General features: G+C 38.4%; 1 protein-coding gene across 1 annotated transcript in view; it reads right to left on the bottom strand.

The window, feature by feature from the left end:
• Positions 1 to 27,401, bottom strand: part of AFAP1L2 (actin filament associated protein 1 like 2) — a 297,831-nt gene that overhangs the window by 9,898 nt on the left and 260,532 nt on the right. The window contains 5 exon segments of the mRNA XM_053692693.1: positions 2,700 to 2,845; positions 8,261 to 8,472; positions 10,857 to 10,961; positions 13,273 to 13,357; positions 16,433 to 16,522. Coding sequence (XP_053548668.1) covers positions 2,700 to 2,845; positions 8,261 to 8,472; positions 10,857 to 10,961; positions 13,273 to 13,357; positions 16,433 to 16,522 — 638 coding nt within the window.

Here is a 27,401-nt window from a genome sequence, read left to right as displayed (position 1 = left end):
GAACCACTCACAGATTAATACCCTTGACATACATTATCCTGGAAGCCAGGACTGTTATCAGTTTTATCGCTATGTGGCTTATCTAGGATTTGGTTAATAAATTATATTTGGTTACATTTTTTATAGATATACTCATGATTTTGAATACAAGATAGTATGAAATAATTTTTAATAGTAATATATAGTATTTTTGATGATTTTTAAAATTCTTATGTTTTTGATTTTTTGTTTGTATCTATTAATATTGCACTATAATTGTATATTAAAATTGTTAATCGTTCTTCTCTTAATATGTTGTTAACAAATGGAACCGTTCTTTTATGATTTAGAAAATTAGCGGTTAATACATATTGTAATGCATTTAGAATGTAAATCAAAGATGGACATTAGTTTGGCAGTAGCACCCCAACTGTTTAAATACCATACTTGTATTCACTTAGTACTCTTGAGAAAGCCGCCAGTGGAGGTGGAGAAACGCGTTGAGGCTCTGAGTGACGGGAACCAGTGGAATTTGAGAGAGGAGGTGAAGTTGGGGTCAACACACGCTGTAAAACCTGGTGGAGTCGTCACAACGCCGATATCGTCGACATCGCTGAACTTGCCTTAGACTCTGGAGATCCTCTGCTCTCTGGTTATCCCAATGCTACAAGTTGTTACTTGTTAAATGCTGTTTTTAAATCTACACTTGTGAGTAGTTTTAATCTTGTATACATTAAAGTTGTTTATCGGATCTCACACTATCTTGTAGCTGCTCCTCTTGATCCCAGAGAGTATGGAACAACTATAGAAGAAGAATAGAAAGAGGGCGCCACAATAGCGTGATATCGTCTGGAATGCAGGTACAGATATAAGTAGATATTATGCTTACCAGATGGTGTGGCACTGTGCTGTGACAGTGCAAGAGAGCAGGCTAGCACTAACAGTGGCTAGTACACTGTAGGAGCCAGGCTCCAAAGGCACTTGTTCTAGTTGCAACTTGGTATTTATCTCCCTGCTATCTGGACTTCAGGTTCTGCAAAGGAGGATCTTATGTGTGTTGTTCAATAGGCATATATGAACCACAACACAGACAACTTCAAATAAAAAATTGACTTTTATTTTATGACGCGTTTCTCAACCTACAAGGGTTGTTTCATCAGATAAAAAGTGTTCACTTTTTATCTGATGAAACAACCCTTGTAGGTTGAGAAACCTACAAAAAAGTGTTCACTTTTTATCTGATGAAACAACCCTTGTAGGTTTGAGAAACGCGTCATAAAATAAAAGTCAATTTTTTTATTTGGAAGTTGTCTGTGTTGTGGTTCATATATGCCTATTGAACAACACACATAAGATCACTCCTTTGCAGAACCTGAAGTCCAGATAGCAGGAGATAAATACCAAGTTGCAACTAGAACAAGTGCCTTTGGAGCCTGGCTCCTACAGTGTACTAGCCACTGTTAAGTGCTAGCCTGCTCTCTTGCACTGGTCACAGCACAGTGCCACACCATCTGGTAAGCATAATATCTACTTATATCTGTACCTGCATTCAGACGATATCACGCTATTGTGGCGCCCTCTTTCTATTCTTCTTCTATAGTTTGTTCCATACTCTCTGGGATCAAGAGGAGCAGCCTGATTCATCATCATCTCTTTCAAGAGGACATCTTTATCCCCTATTTACCACAACTATATGGACAATAAACAGGACTAATACGGTAGACCTGATCTACTATATCCAAAGTATAATATCTAGATTTAAATTGTATATTTGTTTTCCATTACTAACATCAGCGCTCTTTAATATCCCCTTTAATGGGATATTTTTACATTATATTGTTTACTTGCATTTTATTGTTGTGACCTTCTGATTTTAACATTGTAGCTTTTTTCTGGTTATGTGCCAGATAAGGGTATACTAGACCCCATTTGGTATGAATTGTGCTATCTTTTCCCTTTGGGGATCTTTTTCTTTTCTGATACAATTTAATTTCTTAGACCTTGAAGCCCACCTCTTTCAGATTGCATTTTAACAGTTTTTCACCACTAGAGGGTGTTAGTTCACATATTTCATATAGATAACACTGTGCTCGTGCACGTGAAGTAATCTGGGAGCAGGCACTGATTGGCTAGACTGCAAGTCTGTCAAAAGAACTGAAAAAGGGGCAGTTTGCAGAGGCTTAGATACAAGATAATCACAGAGGTTAAAAAGTATATTATTATAACTGTGTTGGTTATGCAAAACTGGGAAATGGGTAATAAAGGGATTATCTATCTTTTAAAACAATAAAAATTCTGGTGTAGACTGTCCTTTTAACCGTTGCTTGTATTTCTGGTGCCAGTCACTCCCTCATCCAATATATATACACACACACATATTTTACCGCAGAAAATCAGATCAGGGCAGCTGTTATAGCAACGCCGCCCTCTAAATCATATAGTTTAGCATAACAATATTCATGCATAGGATATAACTTGTATGTAGAAGACTTTTCCAACACACCAAACCAAGCTGTGTCTATTTATTTGTAGAACTAGAGTCTATCACTGAGATATGCAGGAATTGTTATCATTCCACTTCATAAAAATGCACAGCACATCCCTATTCACATATATAACTTGACTTGTCCTATAAACATTGTAAATACTATGTTTGGAAACCTGCTGATGTTCTGCTTATAGTCTAAGAGTGTTTACACAGAAAAAGTAACAATACTTACAAATAGGAATTCTTGGCTGCACTGACAATGCAGGAAACACGATCAGCATCTACATAATCGTAATTGAATTCTTCTGGGTCAGCTTTTGAGCCTGACTCTGACAAAAGAAGACCAAGCCAATGGCCCATGTCCTCCGATGACTTTGCCTAAGAAGAAAGCCAACATATTTCAGATGATTTCTCGATATGACCCCAAACTGTGGGCCGATTAGATAGTTGGTGCAGTTAGAGCATAACCACATGTGCTGGAATCATACATCAGTTGATAACCTTAAATACATTTGTTTCCATGAAAGCTTTAATTAATCAACACGTGGACTTTATTAAGATAAGACACAATGCTGTTATCAGGCCTCTGACATGTAAATCTCCTGTGTATTACTTGGACAATACATAAATATACTTATGTGAAAAATACATGGAAAATTGTGCCTGCATATCTGCAAGTTTTCCTGTAGTGTAAGTTACATGGAAGGGACATGTTTAGCTAAATATATTATTTTCATTTTTAGAACACTGCCTGTAACAAATATGCATATTTCATTGTTCCCTTCTTTCATTTAAATGATACATTTAGTAGTAGTCTCAGGCTAAAGCTTCCCCTTCTTCCACCAACAAAAAGAAGGTTGTGGACATTACAGCCAATCAGAGGGCATTAGCATGGGTGTTGGCTGCCATGTTGGAGAAAGGTGAATGAAGGTGTAACACGTGCACAGCACTTAAAGGGACAATGTACACTAGATTTTCTTTGCATAAATGTTCTGTAGATGATCCATTTATATAGCCATCTGGGAGTGTTTTTGTAAAAATGTATAGTTTTGAATAATTTTAAAGGGACAGTCAACTCCAAAATTGTTATTGTTTAAAAAGATAGATAATGCCTTTACTAACCATTCCCCAGCTTTGCACAACCAACATTGTTATATTAATATACTTCATTTCTCTCTGTTTCTAAGCCACCTCAGACAGCCTCTTATCAAATGCTGTTTTTATTAGCTTTTCACAACAGGAGACTGCTAACTCATGTGGGCCATATAGATAACATTTTGCTCTCTCCCGTGGAGTTGTGGCTGACACTGCACTGATTGGCTAGAATGCAAATCAATAGATAATAAATAAAAAGCCATGTGATGAAGGGGCTGCCAGAAGAGGCTTAGATACAAAGTAATCACAGAGGTAAAAAGTATATTAATCGTGTTGTTTATGCAAAACTGGGAAATGGACAATAAAGGGATTATCTATTTTTTTTAAACAATGACAATTTTGGTGTTGACTGTCCCTTTAAATAACATTGGGACTTGATTAGAATTCTGATAATCAGCACAAAGTTTTAGATGTATACTGATGTCTACAGACTCCTGGTCCTGTAATGGGTCTTTTCATATGCAAGGGAGGGGGAGAGTGTAGACTCTTACTGCTTTCCTAGCCCCTTTCAGTGGATGTCCCAACCTAACTTCATCAACAGTACTAAACTGGGATCTTCTAAGTAAGTTTGAAAAAGTTTTTATACTGGATTTTTATATCAGTATCTGTGCATATTCTTCTTTATATAAATGTCTATTACATGCAGTTATATGAAAATTGGTGTATACCGTCCCTTTAACCATGGCAATAAGAACCTAAAGACATCTTCCCTTTCCTTGTAAAGACTGATAGGGGGTCTATTTATTAATGTGCGAGGTGGACATGATCCGATATTGCGATCGATAAATCTGTCAGCATTTATCATTGCACCAGCAGTTCTTGTAAACTGCTGTGCAGCACACGCCGCCCCCTGCAGATTCACGGGCCAATCGGCTGCTAGCAGGGGTGTCCAATCAACCCGATCGTATTGGATTGGGTTGATTTTCAGCGATGTCTGTCCGCCACCTTAGAGCAGGCGGACAGGTTATGGAGCAGCAGTCTTTAGACCGCTGCTTCATAACTTGTGTTTTCGGCGAGTCTGAAGGTCGCCAGAAACACAGGGCATCAAACTCCATACGGGGCTTGGTAAATAGGCCCCATAGGGCTGTATCATCCCCAAACGTTTTCTTTTTTTCTATAAAAACTGCAGGATCAGGAGTAAGGGATGGGGCGAATGTTTTGCAACATTCGAAAAATGAAACGAATTTTAACACATTCGTTCATTCGAATCGAATTTCGAATGTTTATATAACATTCTAACATTCGATTTTTGAATGTTCGGTTTCGAATTTTACGATTACATTCGAAAATATTAGTTTCGAAAAATTCGAATTTATATTTGTAATAGTATTTCTAATGCTTTCTTTAAATGTAATATTCGAATTATGCAATATTCTATATGGAAACATTCCAAATGATATATTTGTATCTATTATGTATCAATTTACTAGATTCCCGCCCTACCACATGAACTATTGAACTTCTGAATAGTATTTGTTAAATAGAATGTTAAATTCGAAATTTCGAATGTGGACATTCTATCTAATTATAAACATTCGAATTCGAAAGTGACATTCAAATACTATAAATAGCATTCGATTATATAATTTTTAAGAATATTCATTCTTATCAACATTCGGATTTATAATTCGAATTTCGGTAATAACATTTGTTCTAACATTCGAATTCGGAAATTTACACATTTGCCCATCCCTAATCAGGAGACAAGTTAAGGCTACAATAAAAATGTATGCATCACTTACAAAAAACCCCCTGAAAAAGAACATAAGTTGGCAGTGATAGAACGATAAGCAAATATTATTTATTATATAGTCATGCACAATTTATTAATAATCATAATGTGTTATTTCCCCTATACTGGATTCACCAGAATTTTCAGTGCATTTCCCAGTATGCTTTGTGTCCAGCAGGGGGCATCTGTATCAATGAAAAGAGGAACTCTATACTTTGTAAACTAAGATTAAAATCTTTAGATGTGATTCTTCTAAGATAAAGTATTAGTGTTTTGTGCTGATAATGTTAAGACTACAGGTTCATTATCATCTTTTGTGGAAGAAATATCTGTAATTTATTTTATAAACCAGAACCTAAGGTGAATTATGGACTAGTTTGAGTTTGTATATTAAAAAGAAACCTTCAAGTCCTGGTTTTATTTTCCTATAGTTTAGTAAAGTTTACAGTTTTGACCTAAAGTATGTATAGGATTTGCTAAATAAGAATGCAATAGAACCTTTACCCAGATATATAAATAGGAATGAACATAACTGTATACTTAGGATTATATATAAAGCCATGTGTAGGAATGCAGGGTTAAAATAAACAGATACTGTATTCCTTTAGAATTGGACATTGATACACTACATTTTGGTTAGTATTATACAGAACAACTGTCTCTTGAATAAAAGAAGCCAAAACGTGCTGAAACAAGTTGTTAGAATTTGTTATGAGCTGTTTGTTCATCTGAGTTTTGACAACTTTTGTTTAAAGGGATTTTCCCCTGGTACAAATGGTCTTTTACTGTAAACTCATATGATCAAGCCTAATTCTCCCAGCTGGATGTGATAACACAATACCTCCCACATTTCCTTGAGCCTTCCTTTCACAGGAAGGTGGGGGGGGGGGGGGACTTGTGTCCACTGGTGTTTTATGGGCATCACCACTAAGAGTTGGGACATGAGTGTGGGTGGGGCAGGTGTGTCATGGGGTCATACATGCCATAGGCATAGCCAGGACATTCCCTGGAAACCAGGACATTTGCTGCAGAGACGACAGTGAGCAGATCTCCCAACCTATCCAGGACACCAAATTTGCAGGGTTTAAACACACATCACAACCCTTCAACAGAAAACCACCATTATAGTATAAGGGTATCTTTGTAGATATAAGTTTCCTAAAGGCTTGTGATCTACACCAAGTTATCTATGGTCAGTAACACAAAAATGACATGTTCTAATTTATCCATTTGTTGTCAGTGGGTACTTTTTAAATTATATTCTACAGTTTGTTCTTGTGTTTATAGTATATTATTCTAGCAAACACATAGTCAGGGCAGCATTGGCTGGTTATTTGTATATATACAAAATAAGGACAATTTTCCTTTAATTTATTATTGATGACATTATGTCACAGATACTGGGCTGCAGGGGTTAAACCTCGACCCCCTTACTTACCTCACCCCCTCCTGTTTCTAAGCAGATTTGGGCTTTTTGAGAGCCACCACGATCTTCCAGACCTTGGATTTACTTTGTAGGTCACACATCATCAGGAAAGAGCTAGTCCCTGACCGCATAGTCCCTATCCGGCCGATGGGGCCCCTGGAACTGCCGGTCGGACACATAGTCCCACATCCCCTGTGTCCCTTACCCCAGGTTTCTCCAGCGGCCCCTTGTCCCAGAGCTCCGCTCTCTTGGGGATTGTTACCTCTTTGGGAGGGCAAGAGGTGGGGTGATTGCCGGAGGGGAGCTCCCTTGGGAACCGGAGGTTTCAGACTCCTCTCTACAACCCCCACTCTCCAGTGGCCTTCCTGGTGTACGTTTAGTCACCCATAGCTCCGGCCCCCAGCCATGGATCACGTTGCTTTTTGGACTACAGCAGCTGTGGACTGAGGGCTTCCTAACAACACCCTGGAAGTGCCACCGCTCCCCCGGGATCATCTCGGAACCACTATCCTTATACTGCTGGACTCTATGGGACAATGGACTCTATGGATGGCGCCAGCCTGTCTGGAGAGGCAGGAATGGCAAAAGATTTAGGGGACTGATAAGGCTCTTATCTTGATGAGATTGTGTATATAAACTGTGTGTTTTCCCAATAAAAGTCAGTTCTTGTTTCACCTGAATGCTAGTCTGTCTAGTTATTTGGATGGGCTCCTGCTATAATCACTCTTCGACACTGTATATTGGCAGGTTCCAGGTGTTGGACAGATCCTTTGGCAGAGCTACCCAGTTGGGGTAGCCAGGTTCTGTCACAACATAAATCTGTATAAACACAGTTTTGATGTATATCAGGATTATTCAACTCTGGTCCTCAGGACACACTAACAGGATAGATTCTAAAGATATCTGAACCAGAGAAATAATCAGCATCTTGGTAACCAATCTGCTCTTACCCAAGGTAATATAAAAAAAACTGGCCTGTTATTGGCTCCAGATGATTGGTACTGAAAAACCCTGTGTTGGTTGTAGATTAGGGTCCTGGGTTTTATGAATGCCATTCTTTAGAGGCATACAATCATATTTGTTATCACAGCAGTAATGTACTGATTACTAAACAACATAAATGCTTTCAAAATAAAGTACTGGGAAGCAGACCTGCCCTTTGGACAGGGCAAGAGGGGCATCTGCACAGAACCTGGGGGCCACAATATTTGGGGTGAGGTTATGAGAAGCTGCAATATACATCCTGTATCTGAAGGTTTAAGGTATCAGAAGGTGTCATATTTAGTGTTATCCTTTTTATAGGTAACAATTAATGTTGGGACAGGGATGGGCCATACATGTAGAGGGGAATAAAAGTGCTGTACTGAGGGGCCCCAAAAATTTGTCTTGCTCAGGGCATCCAAATGCTAATGGTGGCCCTGCTGGGAAGAAACACAAAACTGGTTGATTCAATGTTGCTATAACATGTTTGGCGTGTTACCTCCAAGGTTGCTAGTTCCTCCCCACCGTGCACGATGCGGAACGAGTACAGGTGCTCCGTTATAGGCTGAGGAACGATCTCACAACCCATCAAACACACAGGCTGGGCAGCAGATTTGCTTTTGTTCCTATCCTGATAAAAATACAGCTGTCCGTCCTTTATGCAGCAGTAGCGAGATTTCCATTGGCTGTTAATTAGCACATTCAGGTAATCTGCAAGAAAACAATCTCTTTATTTCTATTCATTTAAAGTATTAGCAGTCAGCTCTACAAAAAAATTAAACATGAATAATAGATACTTTACTATCATAGGAAGTTACTGACATCTCACAGGAAGTGACTGTTGGTGTTATAAGGATGATTAAATCTCATTTAAAATGAGTGCTGGTGTCAGACTATTGGAAAACACCACAGTTGAGGTAGCACATTTTAAAGAAACATGCCAGTGTAGAAATAATATGCTCTATTTTGTTAGATCAATACATGTGTAAGCAAACTCCCTTTTTTCTCATGTTTTTACTCCTTCAGAATGGTTTAACACAGAATCAAAGTTGCACTAATAAAACAACAACATTCTGTACCAGATAAAGATGCAGCCTGCAGGACTGGACTGGGAACAAAAATAGGCCCGGGTATTTAAAGGCAGTGCAGCCCACATCAGTTAGACTTCTGTCAGCTAGGTAGCCATAATAGACCAGATCTCTTGTCCTTCAGCACCTCTGCTTAAAAGCCAGGCAGACAGAAAGTAAGAGATTTCCTATTGTTACCCATATTAAGTGAGGGTGCGGTCTCTATATAGCAGCAAGGCCCACATTTGCCCTGTATGCCCTATGGCCAGTCCGGGCCTGGCAGCTTGTGGTTGGTGCATACGCGTTTCTCCATCTCATTTTCTGACAAGCTGTTTCCTCCTTGGAGTGGCAGGCACAGGAGCACAGCTTTGACTATGTATTGAACTACTTTGCAGGGGTTAAAAACAAATTGAAAGAAAGGAAATTGTTTATAAATAAAATATAATAATATATTATTTTCTTGTTCTTAATTTTATAAATAAAATATCAAATGATAAAGAGTATTATATTTTACACTACATTTTCCCTTTTAATTATATAAATAATTTTTATCATCTTTATCTTTAAATTTGGTCCAACACAATCAAACATAATTACATTCAAATATAAGAATACAACACAACACTTATGTTAGCACTACAATCATATAAATATAGTAGAACTCCCAGCTTAAAACGATGCTGCAGAATTGTGTAATGACCGGAGATCTGTAAACGTGTGACTGACATTTAATAGCAGAATTAATACAATCAAAACACATCTTTGGTTCCAACTAAATGCCAATCTCACAACTTGCTTTTATATTGTTATTCGCAATGTTCTGAAGCTACCCAGGTCATAACAATTATTGTGGATTTACATAATCACCAGACATGATTTATTCGTAATAAAGCACCTGAGATTTGCAAGCAAAGTGCCCAAAATATGCAAAAATAATGCAAGTAAACCTTCAAAAAAAATACACATTTGTTTAGTCAATCAAGCACTGATTTACACAATTCTTGCAAAAAGTCCTACTATTTATTTCTACATGTACAGGAAATTCCCAGAAGAATAAAAATCTCTCTCTGTATTTAATTAATTCTTATACCTCCCAATGCCTTCCTTGATTGTTAGGGCTGGACTGAGTGAGGGAGTCTTGTTGGCCGACAGGGGCGAAGTTGCATCCGTTTGGTGAGTGTGGTTGGGCAAAGACAAGGCAAGCTTTGGGTAGGATTAGGCCAGTCCCTGGTGTCTCTTTGGATACCAAAACATTTCTAGGGCAGGGAAAATTGGGTAGAGCCAGAAGGGTGGGGTTCTCAAACTGTAAAAATGGTTGAGTGCTTTTTTTTTTTTACTTTTTTCCACAGATGATTCTTTCCAATAATTCATATAAAATTACACTGAAGTCTATGAGAATTAAGACAGGACATTTAACATTTGATAATCTACTGTTACATTCATGAAAAATGTTTACTTTTTTGGAAAAAACAAGAGTTGAATGTTTTAAATGAATAAATGTGACCATTGCTTGTTATTTTTAATGAATCTGCCAAAACATTCACAGACTAAATAAAACTTCTGCAAATGCAGTCAAACATGAATTGCAACTTGAATTAAACCTGTCTGCGGCCTTCAGCTTCCTTCAAGATACCTTAGAACCTTGTTTTGGTGCCAGCTTGGCATTGCTTCTGGAGTTGTTTATCAGATTAACAAAAAGGTCATTGGTACTATGTTTTCAGAAAAAAACGGGAGCTGGTGAGAAATATGAACTCAAGTTATTTTTGACCTAGGCATCCAATGGGTAATGGGAATTTTCCCACAGTAGTAATGTGGTCGGTGACACAGATGCTCAGGCAATGTTGCAGCAGTCACATTATTTCCATGGTGACATTGTGACAGTATCAGCTTCGGGATGAACATAAAGTGGACTTGATAGGGCACATTTTTTGGGGGCTAAAAACTGTACTTCCTTTCTTGTTCTAAAGACAGGATGGGGCCACAAGTTGATAAGCATGAAAATAAATGGTAAAACAAAGGAAGCCTTACTTGATGTCTCTATGTTCTTCTCTGTACATTCTGAGGATGTGGACTTTTTCCTCCCAAGATTCATGAGGTTGCTGAGTTTGAGCCCAGCGCTACCTTTCTTCTTCACTGCAAGAGAAAGTGTCGTAATGTTGTGTGAGTCACTAATGATAGAAATACCTGTAGACTGATAACATAACCTAGTTTTTTTTAGTTAAAATCATTGGTGAAAACTAGTGAACTAGCAGCTGTGAAATGAAATAACTGGACCAAAATATGGATCTTATTCACAGAAGGTTTTAAAACTCCTATATTTCTGACAAAGCTACCAGGTCAGCTGCAAACATATGCTTTAAATGTTTGCTTTTTTTGTTAAACATGTATGTTACTGTCCTGAATGGAACCACTTTATTTGCTTATATGTAGAGGCATGTCCCTTCCCATCAATATAGCTGTAGGGCCAATGAGAAGTTGAGCCAATGAGAAGTTACCAGCCAATGAGAAGTTGAGAATCATATATTGTGCATAAATATGTTAATCTGTTTAAACTTTGAAACTAGTAGGGAATCCATAAACCTTTTTTTCATGAAGCCTATTTTATCATGGCCAGTTCCTGCTTATTTATATGCATGAGAACATTTTGTTATGGCTAAAAAAACATAATACTTCTTAAAGATTTAAATTTGTTCATTAAAGACCAGAATGAGCTGATGAAAGTGGAATCTTTAATAAATTTATAAGTCTATTAAGTGTTCAGTAACAATATAAGGAGCCTGTTTTGTTTCCTTCCTTTTGCTTCTTGTCTAATTATGCTGTGAAGCTAAACTTTGTAATACAAGAGGCTTTTGTAAAACAAGACTAAGGAATTCTTATTATTAAAACCGTCTCATTACAAAAATCATAACCAGAATGAAACAGAGAAGTATTCATTTGGTTTTCAAATGTTTTACAGTTTATTTTCTGGTTTCATTAAACATTTTATTTAACTTTTATTTACAGGAGTCGCAAGCAAATACATAATGTCATTGTTTTTTTTATTATTTATTACTTAAAACCTTTATGACATTTATATAAAAATTTCACTATGATTTTGTGATGAAATGTTTGATTTTTTACCATGTATTTAATAGAGAATATTCTAAATTTATAAAGTGGTAAATATGAAAACAAGTGATATAAGGGCCTATTAAAATCTTAATATCAAATGATTTGTCTATAAAATTCCCCATAGAATGTAATGGTGATTTTCAGTAAAAAAATCATTAGACACATTTTCCTATAGAATTGTGATTGGCCCCTTAACATACTTGCAGCAAAATTGTGTGTGTCAGCGTTATTTTACTGTTGTCCCCACTATAAATCATTACCAGAACTGAAAAAAAATATTTATATGCTCTACACACACACACATGCATGCCCACACACTGAAACACACTGAAACACACATGCCCACACATGCCCACACACACATACAGACACACACATACACACATGCATGCCCACACAAAGACACAGACACAACACAAACGCATACACATGCATGCTCACACACACACAGACTCACACATACACACACATGCACAGACACACACACAAACATACACATGCCACACACACATACTCACACATGCACACACACACACACACACACACACACACAAACACGCATTCACATGCATGCTCACACATACACACACATGCACAGACACACACACAAACATACACATGCCACACAAACATACTCACACATGCACACACACACACAAACACGCATTCACATGCATGCTCACACATACACACACATGCACAGACACACACACAAACATACACACCCGCATACTCACACACACATGCATGCCACACACACACAGACACACACATGTACAGTCACACACACAAGCATGCATACCCACACATGCATACGCATATACATGCATGCACATACACACACATGCAAACACACATAAACACATGCACAGACACACATACTCACACACAAACATACACACACGCATACACACAAAAACACATGCAAACACACACATACACATGCAAACACGGATACACATGCACAAATACACATACATAAACACACAGACACACACATGCATACACACACATGCATACACACGCATGCACACACAAACACATACACACGCATACACACACAAACACATACACACACAAACACATACACACGCACACATACAGACACACACAAACACACACAGGCACATACATTCGCACACATACAGACAAACACAAACACACACTTTGTTTAAACAAAAGGGTAACACCCAAACAAAGTTTAGAAAATTTCCATTTATACAAAATTATGACTGAAATTTTTGAAATGGATGCAAACATGACACGACACACCTATGTGTAACATATATAAGCACATACTGTTTATAATTCTTTTTTGTGCTATTTTCTTTACCTTCCTTTACTTCAGGGGTCTCGCAATGTCCATCTGTGCTGCTCCCACTCTCTGAAGTTGCAGAGTGACGATCTGTGGCCTCTGTCTGCAAATGAAGAATAAGCTATAGATGTTCTTAGCTGCAGACCATGTTCTCTGGAGTTGTTTGTATCAGTTTTATGTATAAATAAAACGTATATTCTGCAGTCTCAGGCATTTAAGCTTGCACATGAGGTTTGCTTGCTTATTTATATGATGTTTTCAAAGAACACAGTTAACGTGGCACAACTATCCACAATACATTTCTGCTACTGAGAAGGACAGTTATCCAATCCGGAGTGGCATACACATGTATCTACAGTCACTGGCTGTCTCATTCCCAGGGAACATACCTGCTCCACAACTTTAACTATAATCATTGTTATTTCTACCAATTATTTGTAGAGCACCAACAGATTCCACAGTGCTAAACAAAAGCTCCAGAATTGTTAAAACTGGGGTAAACTTAAAGGGACATTGTATTATAAAATGAGGATCCCCTTAATGTGTTTCCAGTGACTTGTTATATCAGTTACAAAGTATCAAATGTTTGGGAAAGTACTCTTTTAGGCTTATTTTTGGATATGAAATAGATATGATTGCTCTTTCAAACCACAACCCATGGAAATGGGTTGAGCTTGCAAGAACTGCAGACCTGCTTATCGTATCACTCTCTATACACACAATGTCTTCCTTGTGTTATCTCTGTCTCTTATCTCTATGTGTACAGGGAGTGCAGAATTATTAGGCAAGTTGTATTTTTGAGGATTAATTTTATTATTGAACAACAACCATGTTCTCAATGAACCCAAAAAACTCATTAATATCAAAGCTGAATAGTTTTGGAAGTAGTTTTTAGTTTGTTTTTAGTTATAGCTATTTTAGGGGGATATCTGTGTGTGCAGGTGACTATTACTGTGCATAATTATTAGGCAACTTAACAAAAAACAAATATATACCCATTTCAATTATTTATTTTTACCAGTGAAACCAATATAACATCTCAACATTCACAAATATACATTTCTGACATTCAAAAACAAAACAAAAACAAATCAGTGACCAATATAGCCACCTTTCTTTGCAAGGACACTCAAAAGCCTGCCATCCATGGATTCTGTCCGTGTTTTGATCTGTTCACCATCAACATTGCGTGCAGCAGCAACCACAGCCTCCCAGACACTGTTCAGAGAGGTGTACTGTTTTCCCTCCTTGTAAATCTCACATTTGATGATGGAACACAGGTTCTCAATGGGGTTCAGATCAGGTGAACAAGGAGGCCATGTCATTAGATTTTCTTCTTTTATACCCTTTCTTGCCAGCCACGCTGTGGAGTACTTGGACGCGTGTGATGGAGCATTGTCCTGCATGAAAATCATGTTTTTCTTGAAGGATGCAGACTTCTTCCTGTACCACTGCTTGAAGAAGGTGTCTTCCAGAAACTGGCAGTAGGACTGGGAGTTGAGCTTGACTCCATCCTCAACCCGAAAAGGCCCCACAAGCTCATCTTTGATGATACCAGCCCAAACCAGTACTCCACCTCCACCTTGCTGGCGTCTGAGTCGGACTGGAGCTCTCTGCCCTTTACCAATCCAGCCACGGGCCTATCCATCTGGCCCATCAAGACTCACTCTCATTTCATCAGTCCATAAAACCTTAGAAAAATCAGTCTTGAGATATTTCTTGGCCCAGTCTTGACGTTTCAGCTTGTGTGTCTTGTTCAGTGGTGGTCGTCTTTCAGCCTTTCTTACCTTGGCCATGTCTCTGAGTATTGCACACCTTGTGCTTTTGGGCACTCCAGTAATGTTGCAGCTCTGAAATATGGCCAAACTGGTGGCAAGTGGCATCTTGGCAGCTGCACGCTTGACTTTTCTCAGTTCATGGGCAGTTATTTTGCGCCTTGGTTTTTCCACACGCTTCTTGCGACCCTGTTGACTATTTTGAATGAAACGCTTGATTGTTCGATGATCACGCTTCAGAAGCTTTGCAATTTTAAGAGTGCTGCATCCCTCTGCAAGATATCTCACTATTTTTGACTTTTCTGAGCCTGTCAAGTCCTTCTTTTGACCCATTTTGCCAAAGGAAAGGAAGTTGCCTAATAATTATGCAAACCTGATATAGGGTGTTGATGTCATTAGACCACACCCCTTCTCATTACAGAGATGCACATCACCTTTCGAGCCTATACAGCTTGGAGTAAGACAACATGCATAAAGAGGATGATGTGGTCAAAACACTCATTTGCCTAATAATTCTGCACACAGTGTATACACATAGCCCAATACTGAAAAAGAAAAAATGAAAATGTAATACCTTAGTATTAATATCTCCAACCCCTACTGAGAGTGTAACTTCTACTGACTCTTGCTTTTCTGTACAAATTACTGCAGTATAGGTGATCATCTTAATGGGTAAAAACAGTTATTTCAAATGACAAAATAAATGTAGAGGAGCTATAATAAACAATTTAATACACTTGACCTAATATAATGGATCATTAGGAACACATTAAAGATGAGAAAATGTGATAGTGCACTGTCCCTTTAAAGGGCTAGATTACAAATGGAGCGCAATTAATAGTGCAGGTTGTATAATGTTAATGTAATGTTTCACACACACACACACTCTATAATGCAGGGAGCACTATCAGTTTTCTTATTGTGCTCATATTAAGCGGTGAGTTAAAGGGACAGTAATCACCTTGATATTTGTATATATAATGTTGTTATGTGTAATAAAACAACTTTGCAATATATTTTCATTATTTAGCTCTAAAAATTAAGCACTTTCTAGTTCTCAGAACATAAAATGCACCTGCCGACTTCTCAAGGAGAGGAACCAGCTACGAGTGTGATGGAATGGATGCAGATGTGTTCTGTGTTAATCTGGGTTGTGCTGTTTTATTAATTGTATAATGTTGCATAAAACCCTGACCAGACCGGGAGAAGTGATTGGCTGCTATGGTTCAGAGGAACTCCTTGACTTTATACAAAGAACTACTCAAGATAGATCTCTAAAGAAGAGACTTTAAAAGTATATTGTATGTGGGAGTGCGCAATCTTGTCACGTTTTGTGCTCCACTTCTAAATTACACCAAATATCTTATCTTAGGTGGAGCAACAAGAATATTTTAAAATTGTACCTTATTATGAATTTGTCGTGGAGACTCGGTACTGAGCAGGGAGCTTTCACAAAGCCCTTCAGGCTGTAGACCGCTAATGTCCTGGATCACCTGGTTAATGAGATACAAGATCAGTTTAAGCAATTCAGTAGATAGCATATCATAAAGAATACAGAAGAATTGAGCAAATGAGACAATTATATGAAGAATTATAGACTTATCAAAAAAAAATGTTCTCCAAATCAAACCTTAATGAGACAAAGTAGTCAGTCAATCAACTGATAAGAGTGTTTTGTGTTTTAAGCAGCTGCATGAACTTCCTTCCAAATGGGCTGAGGCACCTCTCTCCCACCCCTATTGGGAAGTTGATTTTTGTTTGCATAATTTTTCTAAAGCCAATACTTCAGTATTCAATTTTTTAGCATAGCTGGAGGTCTTAACAGGCAAATTAAAGGGGAAAAATATGTCAGTACACTGTCTCTTTAAAGTTTGTGTTTTTGCACCAGACAGAGCAAGTATACTCACTGGAAAGACTGAGTGATCTGTGAATTAGAGATGAGTATGTGTTCGTGGATCATCCTAAAAGGGACATGAAACCCAAAATATTTCTTTCATGATTCAGATAGAAAACACAATTTTAAACAACATTCCAAATGACTTCTTTTATCTAATTTTCTTCATTCTTTAGATATCCTTTGTTGAAGAAATATCAATGCACATGGTTGAGCCAATCAAACGAGACTTATTTGTGCAGCCAATCAGCAGCTACTGAGCCTATCTAGATATGGTTTTCAACAAAGGATATATAGAGAATGCAGCACATTAGATAATATAAGTAAATTCGAAAGTTGTTTAAAATGGAATGCTCTTGGCATGCCCTGGGGTTCCGGTGGAGGAGGAGGAGCAAGCACGTGCTGCTGAGCTACCTGCTGAGCTACCTGCTGAGCTACCTGCTTCAGCCCTACAGCTGCTGGCGGTTGTTTTCGCGCCATACCCCAGTCCAGGGGATAGCTAACGGGTTAGCCAAGACAACGCACCTGAACCTGAACAGCGATAAACTCCATCCCGCTGTTATTGCAAGAAGGGAGGTGATATCCCCGCAAACAGACGAATCGAGGCCAACTGGCTTACCCAGCACTCTTAACCAACTGCTCTGAATAAAAGACACAATTTGCCGGGTAAACTTAAGCCCCCACTACCTCTTCAAAAGGCATAGAAAATAACCCAGGAGAAACCCCTTTACCTTGGAAGATCCCTTTTGCTCCTCTGCCCAGCTAAGGACAGAATTTAACATTAGACGGCAACAACTGAGGCCGCATCTGTTGCAGCACGTACCTCATCTCCTATTGCCGAAGTCTGCTTTCAGCAAGCTCTCCGGACTGCGTCTATCCATCACACACTGCTCTCCCCCTTTCCGCCACGAACTGAGCAGAGGCGCGGCTGGGTCCTAATCCAACAGAGGACCAACTGCATCAAAGTCAGTACAGACGGGCCCACCCACCGCTGTGGCTGAACTCTTTCTCACCCCTCCCGCCAGCGTGCCCGGCATCACGGAACTCACACTGCGGAGTGATACTGAATCCTACATGTCTCCCTGAGGTGGCCCTCCCCTTGAGACTCCTCGTTGGATCCTTGGCTGCAGCTCAGATTACCCCATCCCTCTCCCACCGGTGCTGCGTGAGAGGGACTGGAGTAAGCGCTATCTGGAGGGCTAGGAACGAAGGAAAAAGCCCCTGCACGTAGGAAGCCTGCCTCTTGTTTCTCTTCCCTCTCTCCCACCGCTGCTGCGTGAGGGAGGGAGAGATAAATAGCTGCCGGAGGTCAAGACAAGGCAGAGGCACCTAAAGCTGCGGGAGCTGCATCTGCAGGTCTCAGGTAGGAGAGACATTCACCGTATATTCAAGAACCCCATCCTCCAGGGCAAGATAGAATACGGGGTACAGCTGGCGAGGAGAGGTGAGTTAACTATACACCCCTAAAGACTTATCATTGTGCACCTTAAACTGAATGGGCTGCCTGGGTGAAGTTGGGGGAGCAGACAGGGATATCATATTCTTCTCCCAATACTAATATCAAGCATTTCCTTACCAAAGTCATAAAAGGGGGAAGGTAAAAGGGGACAGAAGAAGAAAGGAAGGGAAAGGAGGGGAAGGGCTGAGCAGCCCTATATTACTCATATTGCACTGAATTGGACGGACCACAGTGGATCACGGTCCACCTAAATAAGAGCTCTATCTCCCAGACTATCTGTAAACTTTACTAACATCGGCTTGAACTCTGGTAAAGGCTAAAAGAATAGGGGGAGAGGAGGAGGAAGGGAGAAGGGAAGAGGAAAGAGTTAGTTGCTTTACATCTAATGAACATGCTACTAACGTTGATTGCTTATTTTCTGGCTGACAGATTAACAGCTGCTTTCACCACGAAAAATCTGCTATTAAACTAATATGGACATTTATGCTTATCTTGCTCGCAGAATAACAACCTAACTGCTGGACATTTCATCTCCTAATATATTGTTTAAATGCATACCTAAAATTTATAAGCTTTAAGGAAAATTTAACACACCGCATATTCTGTTCTTATTGTTTAGGATTTAAGTTACTCTTTCTTTCTTCTTTTTTTTTTTCTTCTTCTCTGCAACTAACAATTTCTTCTAACTGTGTTTCTCTTGTGGCACAAGAGTAATTTGATTTTGTTGTCTAGGCAGATACGCTGTCCCAAGATTAATTGGCCTAATTTCACACTCAGAGATTTGAAAAACCAGGACATAGGTTTCCCTTCACTTAAAATATATCTAAATGCCCAGAAATATTAGATTTTAGCTGTAAAGGTAAGAAAGGTCTAATACAACAAAAAAAATAAGAGAACTATAATCTATACCTACTCACTTTGATTAGGGGAACCTAATGATATTAAAGTAAACCTGAGTTCTTTTTTCTTTTTTTTTTGCTTAGTAACTGGACCTAATTTAATCAGGGACCAGTAGAGAATTATTTAACTCTTAGAGAAGGGTTTGGTTCTCTTGTCTCTAAGCTACACGCCATAGGCTCTCTGACTGGTATGGGGACCCTTAATTATAGGAAGCCACACACATCACTTCACTAAAACCAAGGGTGCTAACATATAAATCCCCCCCTTTTTTTTTTTTCCCCCCGTCCTTCACTTTCCTCACTCCCTCCCCTAAACCCCCTCACTCACTTGTCCCTCACATCCCTACCCCTTCCAATAAAATCACGAATGTTTTGCAGCACAGCACAAGTTATTAATTGATCATCACTCACACCATTATCACGTCTTATGGACAAATTCCTCCACAGCCACTCCCGGACTCCCCCACCAGCCATGACAGCTAAAGCAAGAGATAGAAGAAATAAAAATAGTACAGAGCTATCCACAGAGGAACAATCAACCCCTACCAATCCCTTACACTTAAGCGAAACATTTAACATGCAGGCCCTGGTGAGAAACATTGCAGAAGCTTTAAATCCTAAGTTTGATGCCCTTAGGGCAGAGATCAAACAAGAAATTGTATCACTATCGCAAGAACTGAGACACTTCACTAACAGGATTAGTGAAGTGGAACAAAGGGTCTCTGATCTTGAGGATCTCACACTTACTCATAGTGCAAGCATAGATGCCACCGCAACTAGTCTGTCCAAAATGCAAACCAAAATTGAAGATTTAGAAAATAGGGCCAGAAGGAATAACATCCGCATTATTGGCATACCTGAGGGGAAACAGCCTGAGAATCTAAATTTATTTATCACAGATACTTTAGTACAGTTACTTAAAATCTCTCCTAGCAATGCTCAAATAGTGGTAGAAAGGGCCCATAGAATAGGGAGGATGCAGGTTGATAATAGGGGCAATAATAGACCTAGGCCAGTAATAACCAAATTGCTCAATTTCACTGATAAGGTAACCCTTCTCCAACATTTTCGTAAAAATCAGCCCATCATGTTTAAAGAGAACAAGATTCTCCTATTTCAAGACTATTCAGCAGAGACGTCAGCGAGGAGAAGAAATATTGCTCCAATCTGCTCTAAATTTATTCAGCAGGGTTATCAGGCCTTAATTATGTACCCATCTAAACTTAAAGTTTTTGCCAGAGGAGGAACTCACCTTTTTGAAGGTGCACAAGAGGCAGAAAGATTCTTAAATCAATTAAGCTCTAGTGAGTAAACCGAACAGATATCAAGGATTCACTGTCATTGTTTTTATCTTTTTTTTTTAAGGTAATGCTGACAGCGGAACTAGTTCAAAATAGCGTAGGTGTCTTGCGGGGGGCTTCTTTTTTTTTTTTTTTTTTTTTTTTTCTCCTTAGTACCAATTTCATGTATCTATTTACTAAATTAAATGCTTAATTTTAAAATAGTATCTTGGAACGTAGGAGGTATCACCACTCCTATAAAGAGGAAGTCAATCATTTCTCATTTAAGGAAAATGAATACAGAAATAGCTTTCCTCCAGGAAACGCATCTTACCCTAGAAGAAGTATTGAAGTTAAAAACATCATGGGTTAAGGAAGTGTTCGCCACTTCAGAACAGGGGAGAAAGAGAGGGGTAGCCATCTTGGTGGGGAAAAAGATCAATTCAGAAATTCTGCATGTTGGGACAGACCCAGAGGGGAGATCAGTGATTTTAAAAATAAAAATTGATAATCGTGTGTTCACAATGTGTAATGTTTATGCACCTAACACTCTTGATCCAGAGTTCTGGAATCAATTACAGACAGAGATACTCTCTGTACTAGAGGGTAACCTTATTCTCGCAGGAGATTTCAACATGGCTCCACAGTGTCCACTTGACAGGCTGAGACAAAACACAAAACAGAAAAAACATAAAAAAGACAACTTGGAGTCTAAAATTTTCACTAGGCTTATGCAAAACTTAGGTGTTAGGGACATATGGAGGATGCAAAATCCCGATGTTAGAGAATATTCTTGCCTATCTAAAGCCCATAAAACATTATCAAGGATCGATCTCTTTTTGATAGACGAAAGACTGCACATTCGAGGTTAAGGCAAAAATCCTTCCTATATGTATATCTGATCATGGGCCAATATCTTTAGATCTCCAAGATAAACAGCCTAAGTTCAAGTTAAATCGCTTCTTCTTCCCCTCTCACTTAGCATCAGACATGAAATTCAAGAACTGGCTAAGAGCTAAATTTAATGACTACGACCTCTGCAACTCAGATTATAGAGATCGTCCTGCCATATATTGGGAGGCAGCAAAGGCTGTAATAAGAGGTGAAATTATAGCGTATATGGCCATATTAAATAAAAAAAGGCAACAAAGAGATAAGGAATTAACGCATGCAGTTATAAACGCATATAATAGATTCCTTCTTGACTCTAACCCTGCAAATTGGACCAAGTATATCAGAGCAAAAAGCAATAAAGACGATTTTTTGCTATACAGAGAAACCCAGAATGAACTAAAACTACAGTCCAAATTATATAAATATGGCAATAAATCTGGGAAACTCCTAGCTAGATTGGTCAAAAGCGAGAAAAAATCTTCGCTAATCGAAAAACTGGTGCTAGAAGGGAAGGAAGTATTTAAGCATGAAGAAATAGTGCAAGAAATGGAAAAATATTATCAGGAACTCTATTCATCCAGATACTCAGATTCACCTCGAGCAGAGGACTTTTGGAGCAAAATATCAATCCCCAAGCTATCTATTGACATAGCCGAAGCTATCAATATGCAAATCACAGAGGAAGAAATTAAAAAAACAATTTCTGACCTTGCTCTGAACAAAACTCCTGGGCCAGACGGGTTACCCAATGAGCTATACAAAATACTATCTTCTGAAATATCAACCCATCTTTGTAAATATTATAATTCTATCTATATTAAGGGAGAAGAGATGACAAAACTTTTTACATCCTCCTACACAACCCTAATACTTAAAAGTGGAAAGGACCCAACTTCAAGGGGGTCTTATAGACCAATTGCTCTATTAAATTCTGATTACAAGATTTTCACATCAATCATTGCTCAAAGGTTACAAAAAATACTAGGTGACATCATTCATAAAGACCAAGCTGGTTTCTTAAATGCTCGAAATTCTGCAGCAAAAATTAGAGAGATCTTGGTAACATCAGAATATCTTTTTAATGTTGGGGAGGAGGGGAGAAGAGGGCGAAGGACCCCACCAGATCTAGCGGTCATCTCGGTTGATGCCGAGAAGGCCTTCGATTCCGTTCACTACGACCATCTTCTCACTTCATTAGCGAAGTTTGGCTTCACAGGTAGTTTCCTTCACTTTATCAAAAATCTTTATAAACAGCCTTATACAAGGCTAATCGTAAATAACTTGTTGTCATCCCAGATAGTACTGGGTAGGGGGACCCGTCAGGGCTGCCCCCTCTCTCCTCTCCTCTTCAACATCTGCATTGAACCTTTGGCAACTGCGATCAGGCAACAACTAGAAGGTATTAAAATACAGGATTATGAAATAAAGTTAGCCCTATATGCAGATGACATTCTTATATATCTATCAAACAGTAAAAAAAATCTTCCTAAATTACTACAAATCATTGATCAATTTGGGTCCTTTTCTGGATATAAAGTAAATACTACAAAGTCAGAATTACTCTGGCTTAAAAAAAACAGTTCCTCTTCCAGTAATATTCCCTTCCGATTAGTAAAAGACTCATTTAAATATTTGGGTATCCACATCCCGAGTGATCCCAAAGATCTTTATAAGCTTAACATCCTACCAATTATATCAATATTCAGGGAAAAGCTCAGAAACTGGGAGAGTTTGCCACTCTCCATTTCTGGACGGATAGCACTTTTTAAGATGGTCCTCTTTCCAAAACTGTTATATGTTCTACAGAACACGGCGATAATGCTTTTGGACAGGGACATACGAGTAATTAATAGCTTACTTCGGAGGTTCATTTGGCAAAAAGTAAGACCCAGAATCTCCTTGACCAAATTGTCATCCTCTAAAGCTTGTGGAGGCTTTGCATTGCCAGACATAAAGTTTTATAATCTGGCATTCTTAGCGCGAATAACGGCGGATTGGATCTGTTCCAGAGACTATGTCCTGAACAACAAATTAGAAGAGAAAATTTGCTATCCATACACACCTATAGCTCTCCTACACTGTGAACTTAAAGAGTGGCCAGTTAATATTAGAGCACTTAAAATGTTCTCAAATCCCCTGAGGGCCTGGAAGAAAATAGGAAAGATCCTTGATTTTAACTGTCAGATATCTCAATATCTACCGTTAATAGGTAATCCTAAATTTCAGGCAGGCATAGACTCAGCGGTGTTTAAACATTGGCACGCATCAGGATTAAACAGACTTATACAATTCGTGGATCAAGAGAGAAAATGTATTATAGCATTTGATGAACTTAAAACTAACTTTAATCTTTCAAACAAGGATTTATTTGCCTATCTACAGGTAAGGCACTACATCACAGATACTATGAGACCAATTAACTGGCGATGTGACCTGGGTAGGCTGGAGCTCTGGCTGACTCTGGTAAGGAGCGGGTTAATGTCAATTACCCCATGCTACCATCTACTGGGGGAAGGCAAAGGGGAACATCTCCTTGGAAAACTAACCCAAGCTTGGAGCTTGGTCTTGCCACAAGAGCACATTGACAGCCAACTCATAAAAACCTCTATTAGTAGAGTATCTCAGGCCACAATCTCAGCCACCTGGAGAGAGGCTCATCTAAAACTTTTACATAAATATTATTATACCCCTGAGAAAGCATTTAAGTTCAATAATCTAAATTTTGACAAATGCCCTAAGTGTTACATGGAGGCCGCAGACTTGAGACACATGATCTGGGATTGTCCATTGATTAGACAATGCTGGTATAAAGTTGAATTCTGGGCAAGAACGTCCCTTAAATTCTCCCCTCTGGGTCTTTCACTGCTTCAGGTCATATTCTGTTTAAATAATCCAGAAGAACATAGCCCTAATGGAAAGTTAATTACCATAATTATTTTGGCAGTTAGGTATTTAATCTTCAAGAAGTGGAAGTTAAGAAACTTACCAACAGTACCAGAGATTAAAAATTTTCTTAAAAAGCAATGCATTATAGAGCAGCGAGACACCAATATTGATAAGGAATCGGATATTCAGTCCTTCTTTAATAAGTGGGCACCATTTATTAAATCCCTTACACCACCAGAAATTGATCAAGTAATATTTCCTTTTCAAAACTCAGAACTGGTACTTCTGGGATTATGGTAAAAGCAAGACACATTATCTTTTCTCTTTCTCCTGGTACGATACAGGAGAATCTTTTTGTTCTTTTTATCTTTATATATAAATATATATACCCTTTTTTTTTTTTTTTCCCCCTCGCAAGACTAACCTTGAACACGTTGATATTATCATCACCTGAGATAGCTTAGGATCTTATCTACAAGACATGACTCACAATGTAACTCTCCAGGGATGACGATATATGCTCAGAGGAGGGGGGGGTGGGGGGAGAGGGGAAGATTGCTTCTGGCCCTGTTCCTGGCCATAGTTGTGATACTGATATTGATGTTTTTGTTGGGGGAAGGGGAGGGAGGGGAAAAAATGGGGATAAAATATACTCCATCAGAGAAATTATAATCATTTAGGATTGACAGAATGGAATTTAATTCATAGTATTCTTATTCTATTTCTTTTTTTATTTTTTCTTTATTTTTTCTCTTTTTCTTTCTTTGCTTGCTGATGTTTCTTTGACGGTTTATTCTTTGTTTTGGAAATTATCGAAAATGTATAAATCGGTTGGAGTTTAATAAAGATGATTTTAAAAAAAAAATGGAATGCTCTTTCTAAATCATGAACGAAAAAAATTCGGTTTCATGTCCCTTCAAGGCATACCTCCCAACATTTAAAAATTCAAAAGAGGGACACCCCCCCCCCCCCGCGGCAAAAAAATTGAAATGTGGTGGGCGGGGCTTAAAAAATCATAAGACCAAAGTAATTTAAATAAAATTCTAATTAAAGTCATATATTTTAATACACTTAGGCAGCAAATCAAACACAAGCTCAAACCACTGGTATGGCTATGTGAGCTATGTATTTAATTAGCCTTTGCAAAGACATTGCTAAATATTTTTATCTTAATTGGAGATTTAATAATAAATTCTTTAAAACTGCTCTCTGCATTCCCCATTAATATTCTAGATTCTGGCCTTTAAAGTCAGCAAAAATGCACAGTAGCACACTACATAGCATACACTTACACATGCAGATACACACACACTACATAGCATACAATTATACATGCAGATACACACACACTACATAGTATACACTTACACATGCAGATACACACACACTACATAGCATACACTTACACATGCAGATACACACACACTACATAGCATACACTTATACATGCAGATACACACACACTACATAGTATACACTTACACATGCAGATACACACACACTACATAGCATACACTTACACATGCAGATACACACACTACATAGCATACACTTATACATGCAGATACACACACACTACATAGCATACACTTATACAGGCAGATACACAGACATTACATAGTATACACTTATACATGCAGATACACACACACTACATAGCATACACTTATACATGCAGCATACACTTATACATGCAGATACACAGACACTACATAGTATACACTTATACATGCAGACACACACACACTACATAGCATACACTTATACATGCAGATACACACTTATACATGCAGATACACGTACACACACTACATAGCTTACATTTATACATGCAGACACACACTACATAGCATAAACTTATACATACAGATACACACACACAGTTATGGATACAGATAGACACACACACTACATCATATATGGGTATCTGTAATTCATTGTATGGGGTCCTGGGGTTGGCAAGCACATTAGCTGGCAGTCTGCGGCTGCCACTGTTCGTTACCCTGGTATTAGCACTGCTCATTGTATAAAACTGAAGGCATGCTAGTATTATCATCAGGGGTTAGACATCATCACTACCAGAGGTAGGTTAGAGAGGTCACCATTACCCGTGGTCAGAGTGTATACAGCCTTATTACTCCTGCTCAACCCACACACCATTCCTTTTCCACAGGGAATCTAACAGGTATCTAACCATGTGAGAGCAAAGCCAGCTGCTTCTGAGTATGGGCCCAATAGAATTTTTTTTTTTAATGCATGGGGCAAATCGGGACAGATGGCTAGCAACCCGGGACAGGGGGACAGACCCCTAAAATCGGGACTGTCCCTCGAAAATTGGGACAATTGGGGGGTATGCTTTAAGGGAAGTATATAAGAATGGTTGAATGTCTATTATTCTGTATTCTAATTGCAGAAAGAAAGTATCCTCTTTGACATTTGTTTTACTGTGTAAATGTATCTATAAATTAAATCTTACCATTTGAATAACCTTCAAATATTTAAAAATAGCATCTGAATAGAACATACACTTGTTGATTCTAATACTATCTAAAGAGTTAAAATTGAAAGCAAACAATGCTTGTGAGTTTGCTAAGTAACTTTGCAATATACATTATGTTAAAAAAAAGATGCTGCACCATTTTTAATATTTGGTACCTTTTTCACACCTATACACATAAACTAGGAAAAATGAGAATTAATTTGCAATACCCAAATGCCAAATGTTCAACAGTCATTCAGTATTCTATTAGAACAGGCAAATGCTGCTACTAATTTTATTGTCAAGGAATGTGTTAACACAATTGTCAAACTTTAAGAGTAAGAGAATCTAAAATTAAAGGGATGTGAAACTCAATTTTTTTCTTTTTTCATTCAGATAGATTATTCAATTTTAAAAAACTTTCCAATGTACTTTGTTTCATTCTATTGGTGTACTTTGTTGAATTAGTAGCAATACACTGCTGAAAGATAGCTGAACACATCAGGACAATAAGAAGAGACATATGTTTGTGGCCACCAATCACAAGCTAGCTCCCAGTAGTGTATTGCTGATCTTGAACC

This window comes from Bombina bombina, chromosome 9 (assembly GCF_027579735.1).
Source record: "Bombina bombina isolate aBomBom1 chromosome 9, aBomBom1.pri, whole genome shotgun sequence".
NCBI lineage: Eukaryota > Metazoa > Chordata > Amphibia > Anura > Bombinatoridae > Bombina > Bombina bombina.
The sequence above is the reverse complement of the archived record's forward strand: the minus strand, read 5'-3'. Positions and strand labels throughout refer to the sequence as shown.